Genomic DNA, 18,853 nt, shown 5'->3' on the forward strand with positions numbered 1-18,853 from the left:
CTAGAATCATGCTTGCTGGAAGTTCACCCCAATAAACATCGAATTGTTTGCACCTTTGGACTTCGGGTATTGTTGCTCTCTGTTCATGCGAGAAGGACCAGGGAAGTAAGTGGGTGAAGGAATAAGCCCCCTAACAGTTTCTATAACAAGAGGAAGCTCAGAGTAGAAAGGGGTGCAGGGTGAGATGGCAGAAGCCTCCAGTCTCTCTGTAACTAGCAGGGAAGGGAACCTGGAGAGATACAGAGATGCCACCCAGGTGTCACATGCTCCAGTGGTGAGCCCTGACAGAAGGGCAGGACTGGGGAAGAAACCCATGGAGATGTTCCAGTGAAGAGAGGCTTCAGGAGGGAGTTTACACCCTGGGATGGGCCCTGATGGAAGAGGACAGTGGCGGGGTGAAGCAGACTCCTGGCGTGGGCCTGAGAGAAGCCACCCCAGAGACAGATGGCCTTAACGGTGGACTGGAGCAGAGCAAGACTCCAGGGAAGTAAACCCTAAAAGGCAGCATTCTGCAGAAGCACAGAGAGCTGGGGAGGAGCCCCTGAGGGAGGGGCATAAGTTGCTTTTGTTGTGGTTTGTGGTTTGCTTTTGAGTTTGGTTTAAAGCCTGGGGCCCCTGGTCTGACGGAGGAGTGGGACAGAAGAGGGGCCCTGCAGAAGAGCTCAGACTGATGACTAGTGTCACAGGGGACATTGATACCCCTGAAGGGGAGAGACTTTAAAGTGACCTGGCCAGAGGGCTGAATCATGAGAAGAGAGACCACCATAACGAGTCAGAGCAGCTGTCAGCAGTGGGGGCTAGATGAGGGAAGAGCTGCTACGCCACGCCCGGCCACGAGGCGGCGCCTGTAGTGAGTCCCTTCTGTCCCAAATAGCAACAGAAGAAAACACTCCATTGCATGTACATCTCTCCCTTGGGGGAGGAGGAGAGAACAAACAGTGCGTGACATGTGGCTGTGACACTACTTAATGCTTTAGTGGAAGTGGGTAGTTTTGTGGCTTGGCAAGCTTGTGATCGTAAGCAGGATCCGGATCCAGGAGGTGACCTCAGCTCAGGGCACTTTCTTGGGAGAACTGCAGGTGGCTTTGGCATCTGGGATAGAGTTGAGTCATTTGGGGGGCAGTTATAGGGGTCTGGCATGAGAATGTGAGATGAGGTTGGATCACTTTGGGGTGAAGGTAGACTAGCTGGTTAGATTTGTCAATTAGAAAGTGGCTTAAAGTCACTTGTTAGGAATGCTGCCAGTGTAAGCTCCCTCAGGGCAAGGATCAGGATCAGAGGCATGGGCCAGACTGCCTGTTGCCTTGTGCTGCATGTCATCACTTACATTGGTGTAAAGTGAGTGTACGCTATCACTAGTCTGATTTGGCGATGTTTCACACCTACTTTGCATTCATTTTGGACTGGCATAAATGACTCAACGAGGTGCAAAGTAACACAGATTCCGGCCTAATGACCCTGGTTCTCCTCTGCTTTACACTGTTGTAACTCCATTGACTTCACTGGAGATGCTCCCAAGTTACTCGTCTAGCTAAGAAGAAAGTTCTACTCGATTCCTTCAGGGTATTTGCCTTTGCCAGGACGTAGGCTTTAACCATGAACTTGGCAGGGCATTAGTTATAACTGTAAAAGCCAAATTGCAGCATGCCTTGTGGTACTCCAGTCTCTGAGAACCCTGAATGCCTAGGATACTTCTGATAACTAAAAGACAGAGTGGTCTAGTTACATACATCACTGAAAAATAAGGTCCTTAGAGCGCCATTGAAGCTACTCCAGTTTACATCAGCTCAATATTACATGTAGTTAAGGGGGTGCTCCATCAGTTTGTCTATGGCTGACCTGCAGTAGCTTATAGTCCTTGGATGGGAGGCCACAGTAGAAATGGCCCTGATTAACCTATGTTCTCCAAGAATAAAGCCAGGACTACAAGGCTGATCACAGATGAGAATCTGTGGTACTGATGCCACAGTTAAGGCTGAAAATCTTTCCAGCTGATTTTTGAGCCACCTACTTAGTTCCACAATAAAAGGTCTTTGCTCCATGAAATTCTTCATGCACTGTCTCCTATCAGAGGAGAATTTGTTCTCTTTCATTCATTCATTTTGCAAAGTTTGAGGTGCTTGGCACCAGCCATTTGTGAGATGTGTGAATTTAAAATATGGCTGGTACCAGTGCTTTACTCTTGGAGTAGCCTTCTGCATGGGTAGCTCCTGATCCTGCGTCTGCTCTGGGCACCCTTATCACAGGGCATAAAGGGCTCTGGCCCCTCCAGCTCACATGTGAATTTCAGTGAGTTGTTTGTATGGGACAATGTAATGTCAATATGATCCATGAGTTAGAGAACAGAGGTGTTTGGAGGAAGATAGCACCAGCAGCCTGGGCTTATCTTTCTGTCCTGCTGTGAACACCCTCTCTATAATTACACGTGATTATCCTTGAAGTCTGTGAATACCCATGCTCTGTGAAGACTAAAATAGGAGTTCTTTATTAACACCCACAGAAGGCAGCCAAAAGGTCAAACTGTGCCAACGGTCCATACATCTTGTCAAGACATGCAACTTGGGTGCTCTCATGTCTTGGACTGCAGACCCAGGGCAAAGCTTAGAAGGTGCAGGAAAGAAGATTAATTAACCCTCATTTTTCCAGGATGGGAGGGTGTGTGTGTGGGAAACATTTAAAGGGTAATTTGTGACCATGGGTGACCCAAAGCGGGGCAGTTAATGGAACTTGTGTCCTTGGTCCCATCTAAAATTTTTGTTAAAACCAACCGATCAAAAAATTATTCAAGACTAGTTCAGGGAGCTGGTAGGGGGAACAAATTCCTGGATTGGGTAAAACACATGGAGCCAAATGTAATCCAACTCCTCATTCTGGGAAAGCTTATCTTATCAACTCTCAAAATCTGTCTGCTAGAGAGATGTGCATTATCCTGCAGGGGGAAAGGCATTACTGGATCCTTCCATTATGCCTGCCTACACAATGACACAGAGCTACTGGAAATGGACAAAATGTAAACGTCTTGTAGCAATTTAATCAGCTGCTTGGGGAATTGCACAAGTGGGTTAAGTGCATCCCAAGGTCTGGCCATGAGTTGGTGGACACAATGAGTGCATTGCATGCACTTTGAGAGTCCCTGAGGTTTTTGACCAGTTGTGGTGTTGAGTTTACTGATAAGATCAGTCCACACAAGAAAACGGAACAGAGATGCTTGGGTGAGGATAGCACTAGAGCCCTATGTGTATCTTTCTCGTGCAAAGCAAAAAGCAACCCCATAACTTACTGTCATAATTGTCCTTTGCCATGTGCTCCCAGGCTCCAATTCACCGCACCTCTTGAAATTATTCACTGCGGAAGCTCTGTGAACAGCAGGAAATCATTTAGAGTAACTTTTTAATGAACAAAATTAATTTAGATCAAATATTAGCTTAACAAATGTTTATAGATTCAGTCTCTTGGGCAGTTTCCCAGCCTGGCCATCAGCAATGACATAGAACCGTAGGACTGGAAGGGACCTTGAGAGGTCATCTAATCCAGTCCCCTGCACTCCTAGCAGGACTAAGTATTATCTAGACCAGGGGTCGGCAACCTTTTCGAAATGGTGTGCCGAGTCTTCATATATTCACTTTAATTTAAGGTTTTGTGTGCCAATAATACATTTTAATGTTTTTTAGGTCTGTCCACATAGAGTGGGTACCTACCTTCTCCCTGGTTCTAGCCATTCTTTTCCTCTCTCTGCACTGAGATGAGGATGGGAGTGCGCTAAGAACAGGGCTGGGGGTGAAGGAGCAGGCTGGGGGTTGGGGTGCAGGGTCTGGCCAGGAGCTAGAATGAGGGAGGGGGCTCAGGGTTGGGGCAGGAGGTTTGTGTGTGGAGTGTTTACCTGGGCAGCTCCCATTTGGTGCGAGGGGTGCAGGTGGGAATGTGGGGGTGTGTGTGCAGGAGCTCCTGTTTGGTGCTCAGGGTGGGGGTGGGGATGTGGGGGCTGCAAGAGTCAGGGCATGGGATGTGGAGGGCTGGGTATGTGTGGGGGGTGCCAGAGTCAGGGCTGGGGTTGTGGGGGGGTGCAGGGGTCGGGGCATGGGGCTGGGGTGTGGGGGGGTGCAGGGGTGAGGGCAGACAACTGGGTGTTTGTGAGGAGGGGTCAGGGCAGAGGGCTGGGGTGTTGGGGGGATGCAGGGGTCAGGGCAGAGGGCTGGGAGGTATGGGGAGTGCAGGAGTCAGGGCAGAGGGCTGGGGATGTGGGCTGGGGTCGTGGGGGTAGTCCCAGCCCCCTGCCCTGAGCGGCTCATGGCAGGGGGCTGGAGGGGATATGCCCTGATTCCACCCCCTTCCCCAAGGTCCCCGGAGTAGAGAGTGCACTGCGGCTCCGCTTTTCCCTCTCCTGCTCTCTAGCAAGGGCTGTCAGCTGATTGGCTGCAGGGAGGGAGAGAAGGAGGGGCAGGAACCCAGCACGCTGGGGGAAGAGGCGGGGGGAGGGGAAAGCTTGTCTGCTCTGTAAGGAGAGAGCGGTGGACGGGGGGCAGAGAAGAGCGGGCCGGGCCGTGGGCCGTCTTTGGCATGGGTTCCATAGGTTGCTGACCCCTGATCTAGACCATCCCTGACAGGTGTTTGTCTAACCTGCTATTAAAAATCTCCAGTGACGGAGATTCCACATTTATTCTAGTGCTTAACCACCCTGACAATTAGGAAGATTTTCCTAATGTCCAACCTAAATTCCTTGCTGCAATTTAAGTCCATTGCTTCTTGTCTTATCCTCAGAGGTTAAGGAGAACAATTTAACTCCCTCCGCCTTGTAACACCCTTTTATGTACTTGAAAACTGTTGCCATGTTCTCTCTCAGTCTTCTCTTCTCCAGACTAAACGAACCCAGTTTTTTCAATCTTCCCTCATAGGTCTGTTTTCTAGACCTTTCATCATTTTTGTTGCTCTTCTCTGGACTTTCTCCAATTTATCCACATCTTTCCTGAAATGTGGTGCCTAGAACTGGATGCAACACTCCAGCTGAGGCCTAATCAGCATGGAGTAGAGCGGAAGAATTACTTCTTGTGTCTTTCTTACAACACTCCTGCTAATACATCCCAGAATGCCGTTTGCTTTTTTTTTCAGCAGTGTTGCACTGTTGACTCATATTTAGCTTGTGGTCCACCGTGACCCCCAGATCCCTTTCCGCAGTTCTCCTTCCTAGGCTTTCATTTCCCATTTTGTATGTGTGCAGTTGATTGTTCCTTCCTAAGTGGAGTATTTTGCATTTGTCCTTATTGAATTCTATCCTATTTACTTCATATGATTTCTTTAGTTTTTCCAGATCATTTTGAACTTTAATTCTATCCTCCAAAGCACTTGCAACCCCTCCCAGCTTGGTATCATCCACAAACTTTATAAGTGTTCTCTCCATGCCATTATCTAAATCATCAATGAAGACATTCAACAGAACTGATCTCTGTGGGACCCCACTTGATATGTTCTTCCAGCTTGACTGTGAACCACTGATAACTACTCTGTGGGAATTGTTTTTCCAACCAGTTATGCATCCATCCTATAGTAGCTCCATCTAGGTTGTATTTCCCTAGTTTGTTTATGAGAAGGTCATACAAGACAGTATCAAAAGCCTTGACTAAAGTCAAGATATACCACGTCTACTACTCCCCCCACCCCCGCCATCTGCAAGGCTTGTTACCCTGTCAAAGAAAGCTATTCAGTCGGTTGGACACGATTTGTTCTTGACAAATGAAGGTCTATGTATCTTGGCCCCTTTGTGGATTCTGTCTAAAAATCTTGTGTGTTTAGAAGAATTCAGAATTCTGCTGAATGATACAGTGGTCTGGAAATGGTACGTATCCACATGAGCAGCCCCAGAAGGCCCCAAAGGATGACCCACAGTCCTGCATCTGGTATGAGAATTGAAATCAGTGGGAATGGAATCGCTGACTGGGCAGAGATATAACCTGGACTGGCTCTTTCAAGGTGATATGGCTAACATGCCCCAGGTGAATGGAGTCTATAGGATTGGATCCTGTATTTAGAGGCAAAATCTGAAATCAGGCACCTTCATGCTCAGAACCCTTATTCTCCACAATGTCTGCCCTGAAGTAAATAACTCAAGCCTTTCATAACAAGAGGTTTCTCATGAGCTACAGTAAATGGCCAGCCCTACGTTCCTTCTCTCACACGCAAATGATTGGTACCAGATAAGGCAGTAACTGTCCACCTCTTCACCTCAGTGCTGGTTCATTCCAGACACTAGCTATTTCATCTGCTAAATTACTGAAGGAATCATAAATACTGTTCATTGATCAACACCAAGTCATGTCCTCTTTGCCGTGAAGGGCAAGACTCCGATTGGCTCCAGTGAGAGCAGGATTTCTGCTTTCAATCAGCTTATGCCTAAGAGCCCTGAAAAATGACTGACCCCCTCCTAGGTGCATAATTCTCCCATAATTCCCCACCCCGGGTCTCAGCACTCTTCCACCTCCAGCCCTGCTAAGGACCATGTCCTTCCAGGCCAGCTGTCCAACTTATTTGAAATCTGTACCTGCTAATCACCCTACAATTCAATGTGCCATCCCCACTGACAGTTGCTCAATGCTCACACTTCCCAGGTGTCTTTCACCACCAAAATAGGTTAAATCCTTAATGCTGATGCAGTACCACCCTGATACGAGGATGTCTGAGCACCATGTGGGAACAATAAACTAAACAGAACAAGAAAAAGCAGGACAGCACAGCCGGATGCTGGTGCAGGGATGGAGAAGAAACCCCAGTCCCTCTCTCAGAACATCAGGTAATACCAATATTCTCAACTCAGCTCAGAATAAACATGGAAACGGGAATGTTTCATTCTCTTATCGAAGGATACCTGGGATGGACCATCCATCGGCAGGTACCCAAAAGGAGAGCTCCAGAAGTGTGGGCCCTTGGTGGGGGAAAAAAAGCCATTCATGGTTCTATCTCAGGACAGTCAGTAATCTCAGCCCTAAGGCTTTCATTTTCCATAACAAGACATAAGACAGCCTCAGGGAGTCTGGCAGCATATTATTTCAGGGCTGTTAAATACTATACTATGCAAATGTTGGCATTATTATGACTTATGCAAGGTATTACCATGACATAATTTAACCATACATTCTTCTATTAAATTCAAAGGCGATTTGGTATTTATATTATATGCTCTAAACATGCCTAAATAACAAGCAATTTACTAAATCCAAAGAGTAACAAAACATTTATAAGCATTTGATCAAGGTACTTAGCAATGGGCTAAACCCAGGGGTGCTTAGCCCCATATTGGTCAGGCAGGTATTAGCAGTGAACCCTTCAAGAGTTCACTTTTTTACACCATTTAATAAACAAGTGATGTCATTGCCAATTATTGGACCTTAGCTAAAGCCAGACGAAGCAAGTTCTTATGTAGCTAATTATTTACTGCACCTGCTACCCAGTTAACCGTGTTTTATTTCTATTAGTTCAGCCCAAACCTTAAAATACCATTATCTTATTTGAAGGGCCTCTACAAGTTTAACACAACAACTCTACTTTCTCATGATCTCATTCTTTTGGTCACATGCTGGGGTCTATTGCTCATGATGTTACTATCCCAGCTCAGCTTAAAACCACAATTCACCCAACTCTAATGTGGGCTTATGTTCCTACAGCAAACTTTGGCATGCACTACACACTGGCTTGCAGATAATTCTGAAATTTGATGTGGCTGTCACTGATTCTTCAGCACAGGCACATTGACAAGCCAGACAGCCATATTCTGGGACAGCTGTGGTCTGATGGGTTTCACAGCTTGCCCTCCAAATAACAAATGTTACAGTCCTCAAGCCCAGAGGTCACTAAGGTGTGAACTACTGGGGTGAGGGCCTTCTCTGCCTGGAAAGAGATGAAAACAGGGCTTCGAGGGTCAACCCATGGTCAGCAATGACCCCACCTGTAATCAGATCATCCTGCTTGGCCAGACCCCATTAGAAGACATAGTTACCAAAGGATAGGAGAATTCCTCCAGAAACTAGCTTCACAAAGGAATTAAGCAAGCCTAGTGCACCTTATGATTTGTATGATCTAGCTATTGGTAATTTTTGGGCTTTGGCCTTGATAATGCCATTGCAGTATTTACCTAAAGTACTTTATCGGTCCCCCATTGCCATGGTAGCTGAGCACTTCACAGTCTTTAATGTATTTATCCTCAAAATACCCTTGTGTGTTGGGAGATGTGATTATCCCCAGCTACAGATGGGAATGGAAGCACAGAGAGATTAAATAACTGCCAAAGGTCTCTCAGGGAGTCCATGGCAGAGCAGATAATTGAAAAGTCTCCTGAGTCCCAGCTAGTGCACAAACCACTAGACAATGGTTCCTCTATGCCATCACTTACTGCAATTACGTGCCAGTACACTTATAACAAAAGATGATAATGTACAACTATCTACTGCATAGTGTATAGTCAGCCAACTGAAATGTAACAAAGCAAATATTTATTGTAAAGAATTTATTTATGGGCTTAATAGAAGTCCAGTTAAAACAGGTGATTTGCATAATATCAATCTATTTAATTAGAGTTTAATCCTGAAGTTCCTGGAAAAGCATATACGTGTCACCTTTGTTCTGTAAATAATTCAGAGATAACCTGCTGCATAACTATGCAGAATCTTTGAACATTTTCCTCCTTGGGTTTTTGTGGAATCTACGTTCCTTTACTCATTCATATATCTGAAGGTCATGTGTAAATCAGGTCAAATATTGCGAAATGGTGGCTGTGAATATTCATTGGAATTCTGAATGACTATTCAGTTCAGTCTGACTTCACTCATGTCCCCTTATTACTCAGTATTTGCAAATGGAGCTGAAAAACAGGGAAATGATTTAATATAAAATGTTGACATTTCAAAGATGCTTCCACTTCCCAGCATTTGAAAGGGACCCATTTTCTGTTTCTTTTCACAATATTTTCAACATTTAATTTTTTTTATCAAACTTGTTTTAAATCCTTACAGTAACTTTTTTAATTTCACAAATCCCTAGTTGCCTTTAAAAATAAGGTTTCTGGAAAATGAAAAACATTGAGAACAATTGCAAAAACGATTTTGTTAACAGTTTCAATTAAAATTTCAGGTAAAAAGATACAGAAAATGTCCTGAAAAGCAGAAAACTTCTATGATGTAGACAATTTTTGCAAAAAGTTTTGTTTATGGGAAAAAAGCCATAGAAGAACTTTTTGTGTGAAAAATGTTGACCACCTATATTAGTGAAAATAAGTTTCTGTTCACACAAATACTTGGGGAAATTAAAGTTCTCATACATATCTGTATCTTTATACAGACAAGGGGCTTTCTGCACCAACAAAGATCTTTCTTATTCTCCTGTTCAAAAAGCTTTAATAAGATCAATAGAGATCATGTGATTTAGGTGACCAATCATAGATGATGAATAAATTGCTATTTGTTCAACTGAACTGTTTGTGAACACAGAGTAATATGACAATTGTTCACTAAAATGATCCAGAGAGATGTTAGAAGCAATGGTCCAGATCCTCAAAGATATTTAGGTACCTAATTCCCATTGATCTGGGCTCATGTGCCAAGTTCAGAAGTAATGTACAAGGTGAAGTAAGTTGGATGTCTGTGCACTAATATAGTACCATTTGCTTCCCCCCAGATCTACTTATACTCTCCTTGCCCATGCAGAAGGGAGTCAATGTTGGTGTAACTTACAAACTACTTAAATTAAAGTAGTTGGGGCTACTTTAACTCAGACCTTTACCAACTCTTCAGTATGTAAGTTATACCAATGCAGTCTCTCTTGCACACCAGAACAGTGGATGTAATCAGGCCTAAGGGAGTTTAATGAAATATAAGGGGGAATTAGCTCATTGTAACTTACACCACCTTATGTGTCACATATGAATTTAGTTGGCTGAAGACATCCCGGAAAACCAGTCTCAGCATGAACTGGGCTAGGTCCACAATAACAGTTACTCAATGAATAATTTGACCAGCTCTAAAAATAGCATTGGTAAATCAGGTGATGGGTTGCTACATATCTTTGCAATGCTTTGAATCCCAGTCAGAAGTGGAGTTGAACAAAAATATTTGACAGATTGTAATCAGGACATACTTCCATTCCTTTCAGCTTTTTCCCAAGCCAAAACAGAGAGACCAAGAACTCACGTCCTGATAACTGCAGTCATATATATCCACCTCCCAAACTCAAACTCTCTTAAAAGTCCAGATTAGGGCTGGTCGAATATTTTCTGTCTATACTGTCTTTTGAAGGAAAACTGGATTTTTTTGACCAAACAATTTTTTTCCGTTTGTAAAACATGTCTGCTTTCTCTGGAAAATTTAGATTTTCCCTGAAAAACAGAATGCCTGAAAAGTTTTAATGATTGGCCAAAATCTGAAATATTTTTGATTCTGAAATACCACTGCAGTGCCTCATGAGAGTTGACGTTTGGATGCCTCATGTTCCCATTCTCCTCTAGGATCTGGACTCCCCAGCTGGACTTTTTTCCCATGCTGCACTGTGACCCAGCAGCTTCCATAATGCACTGCTTCCTCTCACCAAGGGGGACACTATGGTGCACTATGGGATAAGTAGCTCAGCTGAGCAAAATGGGAGTAGGAGACACCCAAATTACAACTCTTATAAGGCACAATGGTGGCATTTCAGAACTGCAATAATTCAGTTTTCAGCTAGATCTTGATTTTTTTTTTTGATGAACACTCAGAATTTTCTGCAAGGAAATACCCATTTTATGACAAGCTATAGTTCAGATTGATAACAAACCTTTCCAAATAGAGATGAGGCTAACAGCTTCCTGTTTTATCTAACTCTCCACCTGTTAGCCGACGGCCAAGGATGTTTGGTGAGGTGCCAGCTATGCCCGTTTATACCATCCGTGACTTTAACCGCTAGGACGCACTGTCCCTTCGCGGCGGGCAGCCCGGGCTAGGCTGACGGATGCCCCAATGGCAGCACTAAGAGCCTCTCCATACCCGTGACTTTAACTGCTAGAGCTCAGAGCTCCTTCGCAGCGGGCAGCCAGGATTGACTGACAGGTGCCCCAAGAGTTTGCCCCGTGGAGGCAGCACAACTCAACGCTAGGCTCTTAGTACTCTCACCTAATGGCCAGGCTTTAGAGCCAAAACGGCTGAGGTTCTTTAATTGTGTTGGCTGCTTTACAGTAAACCAGAGAAAACAAGTCAGGCTTATGCATAAATGGTTACCAAAATTTATTAAGCTAGATTCTAATCATGTGGTTACAAAATTGCTAGTGCCTACTTATTTAAATGTAGAGATGTTACACACACAAACAAGTTACAAAACTGAAGCCACAATCCCAAAGAAAGAAAACAAAGTATAGAGCTCTATTTCAAAAATATGTGTACACTAAAGATAGGAGATCAGGTGTGGGTGCTTCTTACCCTCCTTGCATCTCTCGATTCCAGCGGTGCCAAGCCAGGATCGGTCACTCAATTCCGCGGAAAGACGAATAAGGGACAAGGCGTAGGGACCCTCTTAGCTGCAGAAGCCTTGGGAGGCTGTCACTTATCTGACCAGCAGATAGATAGTGAAAGCACTCAAAAATCATGGTGCTGTAGGTCCCCTACTTATACCTCTGTACTCCTTTATTCTCTTTCTCCTTTCTTATGCCAAATTGAGGCTGGTCTGTCGGGGTGACGCCAGCTTTCGCAGGAGTAGTTTACACTTGCAAAGGAGAGAAACAATAAGTGTCGACTACTGGACATTTCTTTTATCAGGGTAAATATTTTCCCAACTAGGATGTTGGTGTGTGTGCATCACGCTATTTAGTTGGGGCTAAGAGCCATGTCTGTCACAGGGCCTCTGCCTGCTGTGAGCTTAATCCTTGTATCTGTTCCCAGAGGCACATTGTAGCAGCACACCTGTGCTTTCACAGCTTCAAAGGCTGTGCTGGAATATATGTTAAGTGCCCTGTTCCTGCTTCCTCCTGTGTTTCCAGCAATGCTGGTCTGAGGGGGGGGGTGCTGTCTGGCTACATTCCACCCCCTGATGCACCACACTACATCCCAGATTGCAAGGTGGCGGTGATGCCAGCACCTCTTGCCCTCCTTGGGGAAATCTAGAAATACCCAACAACCAAATTAGAGGATGAGGGTTCGCGGAATTGGTTAGGATCCCTTTTTAGCTCTAGGTATCTGATTTGTGTGGAGGACAGAGCAGTTTGAATCAAATGCTTCATAATACATAAAGTTACACAAAAAACAATTACAATAATTAAAATGGTTAAAACAGTATTCACAACCGAATGTAAAAACGGGGAGAGGGAGAATCCCAAGTGTTGAGCTAACCATTGCATCCATGAGGTTTGTCCATTCTCAGCCACTGCATGTAGTGGTACAAATTCAATTCCCAGTCCATTGGTTGAATCTAGCAAGGTGCACAACCAGCAATTTGTAGCACCAGCAGCTGAGGCGATGGTTTGGATTGCTCCCCGAAGAGAATGTTCTGGTATTGCCAAGGTGACTGGAGCCAACAGAAGGATCATGAGGGCTTGCAGGAACATATCTCTGGTGGGTCATGTTGTAGCTAAAAAAAACTTATTTTAAAACCAAAAGCAAAAATTACACCTGCTATTATAAGTAATGGCAAATATATCAACAGTCCATAGTAGTCTCTAGTGATCAAACAGGTCTGCTGCATGATCCATTTTGCTGACAGGTTAGCTGGCAGGTTGCTCGGAACCATGGGACCATTCCTGCAATAAATCACATGGTCAGCCGGTCTTGGATGCGATCCAAGCCTCTGTAATGGTTATTAGCCTTTTATCAGCATTTAAGGCACTCCATACACCTTTCTCTTTATAGGCGTGCAAAACGCAGGTAAAGGTTCCCAGGGCTGGGTGTTTAATCACAACAGTGTCTCCGGGAGCATACTTGGAACTGTGCAGTGGTGTTCTGGCAGGGGAGATAGCTTTCCCTGTAGGGAAGAATCCCCTGCTGATTGGACTTCCTGTAGGAGTCTGTCTGTTGTTTAATCTCTGCACCACTTCGTCCAGTCTGTCTCCCCATGTGCCATCAGTAGGCTTCAAGTGATTCTTTAGCAACCCATTCCAGCGCTCGACCATGCCATTAGATTGAGGTCGATATGGAAGGTGGAAGGTCCATTGGACTCCATGGTTAAGGATCCATTCCCTTACAAGTTTATTCTTAAAATGCGAACCATTATCTGATTGGATTTCTTGAGGCATTGGGACAATTGCTGTTAAGCGGTTTAGTCCCATAACTGTGGACAACCCTGTTGCCAATCGGGTTGGATATGCAAAACCAATCCCTGAAACAATTTCTACTCCAGTCAAGATGTATTTCCACCTCTGCCTTGTAGTGGGCAGTGGTCCGACATAGTCGACCTGCCAGGTTGCCCATAGTGTTTTTCCATCTTTTAGCCTGGCAAACCTTTGTCCTTCTGCTATATGTTTTCTAGTCTCAGCACAAATAGTGCAGGCTTGCACCAGGTCTCTAGCCTGTCTGTGGGTGATAGGCCACCCCCTGATATGTGCTTGCCGCACTAACTCATCACTTCCTGTGTGTCCTAAATTATCATGTAACCATGAATATAAGCATTCCCATTCTACTTGTGTGGTAAAGAGCTGGGCAGCTGCATCGGCTAAATTGTTTAACTGTGCAGCTGGGGTATTATTCCTCTGATGAGCTGAGACATGTCCTATAGACAGGGGTTGTTGCAGGGCATGCTGATATAACCACTGCCAGTATTCCAGTCCCCAGACTGGTTTACCTCCTATTTCCCAGTGGTTATTTTTCCAGTTAGAGATCCACTGAGTGGCACCTGCCCATACCGCATAGGAGTCCGTATATACTGCGGTGGCTCCTGCTTCACAGGCCAGTTTAATTGCAGCTAATTCTGCAAGTTGTGCTGACCCATCAATTTCAGCAGTTAGGGGTGCTGCAGAGGTGTCTGCAGGCACTGCTGCAGCTTTTCCCTTCCATTTTCCTTTTACCAGCCTGGCACTGCCATCAGTGAACCATACTCCCTCAGGCTTAGAAGGATCAAATGGGGCAGCATCCTTAATGGGAGACTGCTGTGGAGATAGGCGGTATTCATCAGGCATTCCTACTTTCCATAGGGATTCCTGAATCATAGTGGGGTTTTGTGCAGTGTCTGCACTCCTTACCCTGTGATGTATGTAAAGTGCCCATCTTTGGATAGTCATCTTTTGTGCTACACCAGGTGGTAACTCTTTCCCTTCCAATATAGGTTTAATGATTGGAAGAGGAGTGTGAATTGTGATGTCCTTATCCTGAGTTAATTCCTCAGTTTCTCTCAAGGCTGTGTAAGCTGCCAGAAGCATCTTCTCATAAGGCGTGTAGTTAGCCTGTGACCCTTGCCATGACGTGGAACCAAACTGAATTGGTCGTCTGGGAGCAGTGTTACTGTCTTGCCAGAGAGCATAAGACATTCCAGTGGCTTCCACAGTTAGGTACAAATGGAATGGGGCTTCAGGATGTATGGGACCCAGAGCCTGATAGGTGTGTATCTCCCCTATCAGTTGTCTGAGGGCTTCCTCATGGGCAGGAGCCCATTCCCAGGCAGCACTTTTCTTTAACAAATTGTACAATGGTCTGGCGATAATGGCAAAGCCAGGTACATGTTTTCTCCAAAACCCCAGGGTTCCCAAAATCTGTCTCAATTGATCTTTACTTTCAGGGGAGGGTGCCTGATTTAGCTCTTGCACAGTGTCATTAGGCACAGACCTCCTACCTCCCATCCATACAGTACCTAAGAATTTTATCTCTTGGGAGGGACCTTGGCATTTCTCAGCTGGTAACTCTAAATTAAGGGCTTCTAGTGCTCCTTTGATTTGATTCATAGCCTCCTGTACCTCTTCTGAGGTTTTCCCACCTATTAAGATGTCATCAATGTATTGCACAGTTTGTACATTGTGTGGCAGTATAAGGTCATCTAGGACCTTTGCCAGTGCCCCATGGCAAATAGTGGGTGAGTGTTTAAACCCTTGTGGCATTCGGGTAAAAGTGTATTGTACACCTTTCCAAGTAAAAGCAAATCTTTCCTGGTCAGCTGGTTGCAAAGGGACCATGAAGAACATGTCCTTTACATCTAATACTGCTAGCCAGGGTTTATCCCAGGTTTGTATGGTGTTTACAATATCTGTTATGCTAGGGACTGCTGTAGTTAATGGTCCAGTGTTACTGTTTAGCTTCCTATAGTCTATAGTGAGTCTCCATTTGCCATTTGGTTTCTTAATGGGCCACACAGGAGAATTAAAGCGAGAGTGGGTACGAATTAAAATTCCTCGCTGTTCCAAATCTTTGATCAGGTCAGTAACAGGGCTTATGGCCTCAGCTGGGACATTATACTGCTTTGTGTTTGTTACTGTTGAGGGCGGGAGAGCAGGTGCGCTGCTCAGTAAGTTTACAGAATAGCGGGGAGGGCTTTCCTCTTCCAGGTGGGTGGCATGAGGAACAGAACTGACTCCAAAAGCCCATCTTTCCCCATTAATCCTTCCCTTCTTTCCTCTTAAAACGTCCATGCCCAGTATGTTGGCATTGCCCAAAATCACCTCATATTTTCGGGGCTGATGGTGGGGTTGCAATGGGATATCCAGTTTTATCTTAACTAATGGGTAAGTTATGGTACTGCCATTTACCCCTGTAACAAGTACCTGTTTTCCGCCAGTAGGTGGCGAGCCCTGAAAACTTTCTCGCTTAATCATGGACCTTTGAGCCCCTGTGTCCATTAAGAAAGGAATAATGTGTTTGTCATTTACAGTTACATGTATCCGGGGGTCTTTTGCTGTTGTTTTCTCCTCTTTGGATTTAAGCTGGTTTATTAGGAGAGGAGATTGACCCCCGCAAGCTAGTTTCCCTGCTCTGGTAACTCTTGCAGTTGCTGCAGCAATGGAGTATACCGGGTGTCTGCAGGTGGGGAAAGAGGAGAGAGCTGCAGAGGTGCACTGGGAGTAGCATTAGTTGTCTCCCAGTGAGCTCTTTTAAAGGTGGTTAATAATTTTAGCTGCTCTGTGGGCAGTCCATTTATCACATCTCTGGGATAACCTAAAGCCAGACATTGTCTCCACAACTTGGCTCTAAGCTCCTTTTCCTCCTGGGTTGGCTCTCGCTTGTTTTTATGTCCTTTAGATGGTGCCCCCTTGTTTCCCTGAAGGGAACGCATCTTAGCTTTGCCTGTCAGTGCTCTGATGTCTCCGAATTCTCTAAAGTATGACACCAGAAGGTTTAGCAGTGCCCGAAAGGTACTGTTATGTGCTGCAGCTTCTGATCTAAGGGACAGTGCCATAGCCCTGTGGTTACTCGGAACTCCCTTAAGCAGGGGTCTGAGATCATCTACATCTACCTGACCCTCCCATGGGCTTTCATAGGCTAACTCTTGAGGGTTTTGGCCAAGCATGCTAATAACAGCCACAGTTAATAGAGCTGTTTTTACCTCATCTATGTTGGTCCAGTGCATTACTGTGGGTTCATCTCGGTCTGCTGGGTAAATTCCTCTTGCCCTTCGACAAGCCAGAGACCAAAGTGTTTTAGGGGTGTTCCCCTCTGAGTGTTCCAGGAATATTCCTGCACCTAAGTTAAGGCGCTCAGTTTCTTGGGCTGTCAGGCGTATATATCCACCCCCAGTGTCCCAGAGGCGGACCAGCCACTCTATTATACCTTCCTCAGGCTTTTTAGCAAAATCTCCCTGGATTGTTTTTAACTCCATGGGAGTATATTGGCGGGTGGTAATTTTGGTAAAGTGTGTTGGAGCTTTACTCCCTTTTCCCTTTTTACCTCCCTTCTTTGTTTTTGAAGAGGTGGATGGATAATTGTCATCCCCTTCTTCATCCAGCTCTGCCCCACTCAAATTTTCCTCATGTTCTTCTGATTTGTGATGTGTGATAGCTGGTCTTAATTTTACAGAGGGACCTTCCTCCTCAGAGGAGGGAGACTCATTTGCTGAATCCCAAATGTCTCCATCCCATTCCTCAGCGTCTAGCCAGAGAGCAGTCTCAACTTTAGCCCGGTTGATACTGCGTGTTTTAGTCTCCAGCTTTTCCCTTCGTTCTATCCCTTCTTTCTCAATTAAGGGAAGTAATCTTTTCTGAAGATGTTCCATATCCCTATTCAGTGTTCTTACTCTGGTATCTAAATTCTGGCATTCCTTGCGCAGTGTGTCCCTTTCCTGTTGCAGCCTATTAAATTCTATTGCCAGACTATGATAATCCTTACAGGCAGCTTGCCAAATGTTAGTAAGCAGCCATATACAAGCACCTTTTCCTTTCCCTTTCTTCATCTTGCAGGCAGTTCTCCAGTTACGGAAATGCTGCCAGATCTCTGCTGGTTTTCCCCAATATTTCTCCAGCACTTCTTTGCTCCACAGAGGATTTCCCCATCCCTCTTGGGTCAAACTTTTCTCTAGCTCAGGGAATTCTGTGGTATTTATCATGACTGGTTTCATTGTGTTACTGTAGTGCAGCCTATATCACAATCCTGTTCGTGACGCCAATTTCTGTTAGCCGACGGCCAAGGATGTTTGGTGAGGTGCCAGCTATGCCCGTTTATACCATCCGTGACTTTAACCGCTAGGACGCACTGTCCCTTCGCGGCGGGCAGCCCGGGCTAGGCTGACGGATGCCCCAATGGCAGCACTAAGAGCCTCTCCACACCCGTGACTTTAACTGCTAGAGCTCAGAGCTCCTTCGCAGCGGGCAGCCAGGATTGACTGACAGGTGCCCCAAGAGTTTGCCCCGTGGAGGCGGCACAACTCAACGCTAGGCTCTTAGTACTCTCACCTAATGGCCAGGCTTTAGAGCCAAAACGGCTGAGGTTCTTTAATTGTGTTGGCTGCTTTACAGTAAACCAGAGAAAACAAGTCAGGCTTATGCATAAATGGTTACCAAAATTTATTAAGCTAGATTCTAATCATGTGGTTACAAAATTGCTAGTGCCTACTTATTTAAATGTAGAGATGTTACACACACAAACAAGTTACAAAACTGAAGCCACAATCCCAAAGAAAGAAAACAAAGTATAGAGCTCTATTTCAAAAATATGTGTACACTAAAGATAGGAGATCAGGTGTGGGTGCTTCTTACCCTCCTTGCATCTCTCGATTCCAGCGGTGCCAAGCCAGGATCGGTCACTCAATTCCGCGGAAAGACGAATAAGGGACAAGGCGTAGGGACCCTCTTAGCTGCAGAAGCCTTGGGAGGCTGTCACTTATCTGACCAGCAGATAGATAGTGAAAGCACTCAAAAATCATGGTGCTGTAGGTCCCCTACTTATACCTCTGTACTCCTTTATTCTCTTTCTCCTTTCTTATGCCAAATTGAGGCTGGTCTGTCGGGGTGACGCCAGCTTTCGCAAGAGTAGTTTACACTTGCAAAGGAGAGAAACAATAAGTGTCGACTACTGGACATTTCTTTTATCAGGGTAAATATTTTCCCAACTAGGATGTTGGTGTGTGTGCATCACGCTATTTAGTTGGGGCTAAGAGCCATGTCTGTCACAGGGCCTCTGCCTGCTGTGAGCTTAATCCTTGTATCTGTTCCCAGAGGCACATTGTAGCAGCACACCTGTGCTTTCACAGCTTCAAAGGCTGTGCTGGAATATATGTTAAGTGCCCTGTTCCTGCTTCCTCCTGTGTTTCCAGCAATGCTGGTCTGAGGGTGGGGGGGTGCTGTCTGGCTACACCACCGTAAAGATGTACATTCCCTGTTAGGGCACTAATCTTGTAACCCATAGTCTTGGGAAGGTGTCTAGCAAATGTTGCATCAAAGGGAAAGGTATAACTAACCTTCTGCTCCCTGACTCAAAGGGGTGGATTGGGGATAGACCAACAG

General features: G+C 45.3%; 1 protein-coding gene across 2 annotated transcripts in view; it reads right to left on the reverse strand.

Annotated features, from left to right (window-relative positions):
* Positions 1-12,466, reverse strand: part of LOC311525909 (glutamine amidotransferase-like class 1 domain-containing protein 3, mitochondrial) — a 65,194-nt gene extending 52,728 nt beyond the window's left edge. The window contains exons 1-2 of one of the 2 annotated variants that reach the window (XM_084638395.1): positions 11,427-12,466; positions 3,281-3,356 (exon numbers count right to left, since the gene is read on the reverse strand). In XM_084638395.1, the coding sequence (XP_084494521.1) occupies positions 3,281-3,356; positions 11,427-11,437 (87 nt within the window). In that variant the 5' untranslated portion in view covers positions 11,438-12,466. Of the gene's footprint in view, positions 1-3,280; positions 3,357-3,698; positions 3,961-11,426 lie in introns of those variants that run through there. The other variant, XM_084638396.1, reaches the window with a different exon arrangement.
* Positions 12,467-18,853: the final 6,387 nt, after the last annotated feature.

This window comes from Lepidochelys olivacea (genome assembly GCF_965140295.1).
Source record: "Lepidochelys olivacea isolate rLepOli2 genome assembly, chromosome: 9".
Lineage (NCBI taxonomy): Eukaryota > Metazoa > Chordata > Testudines > Cheloniidae > Lepidochelys > Lepidochelys olivacea.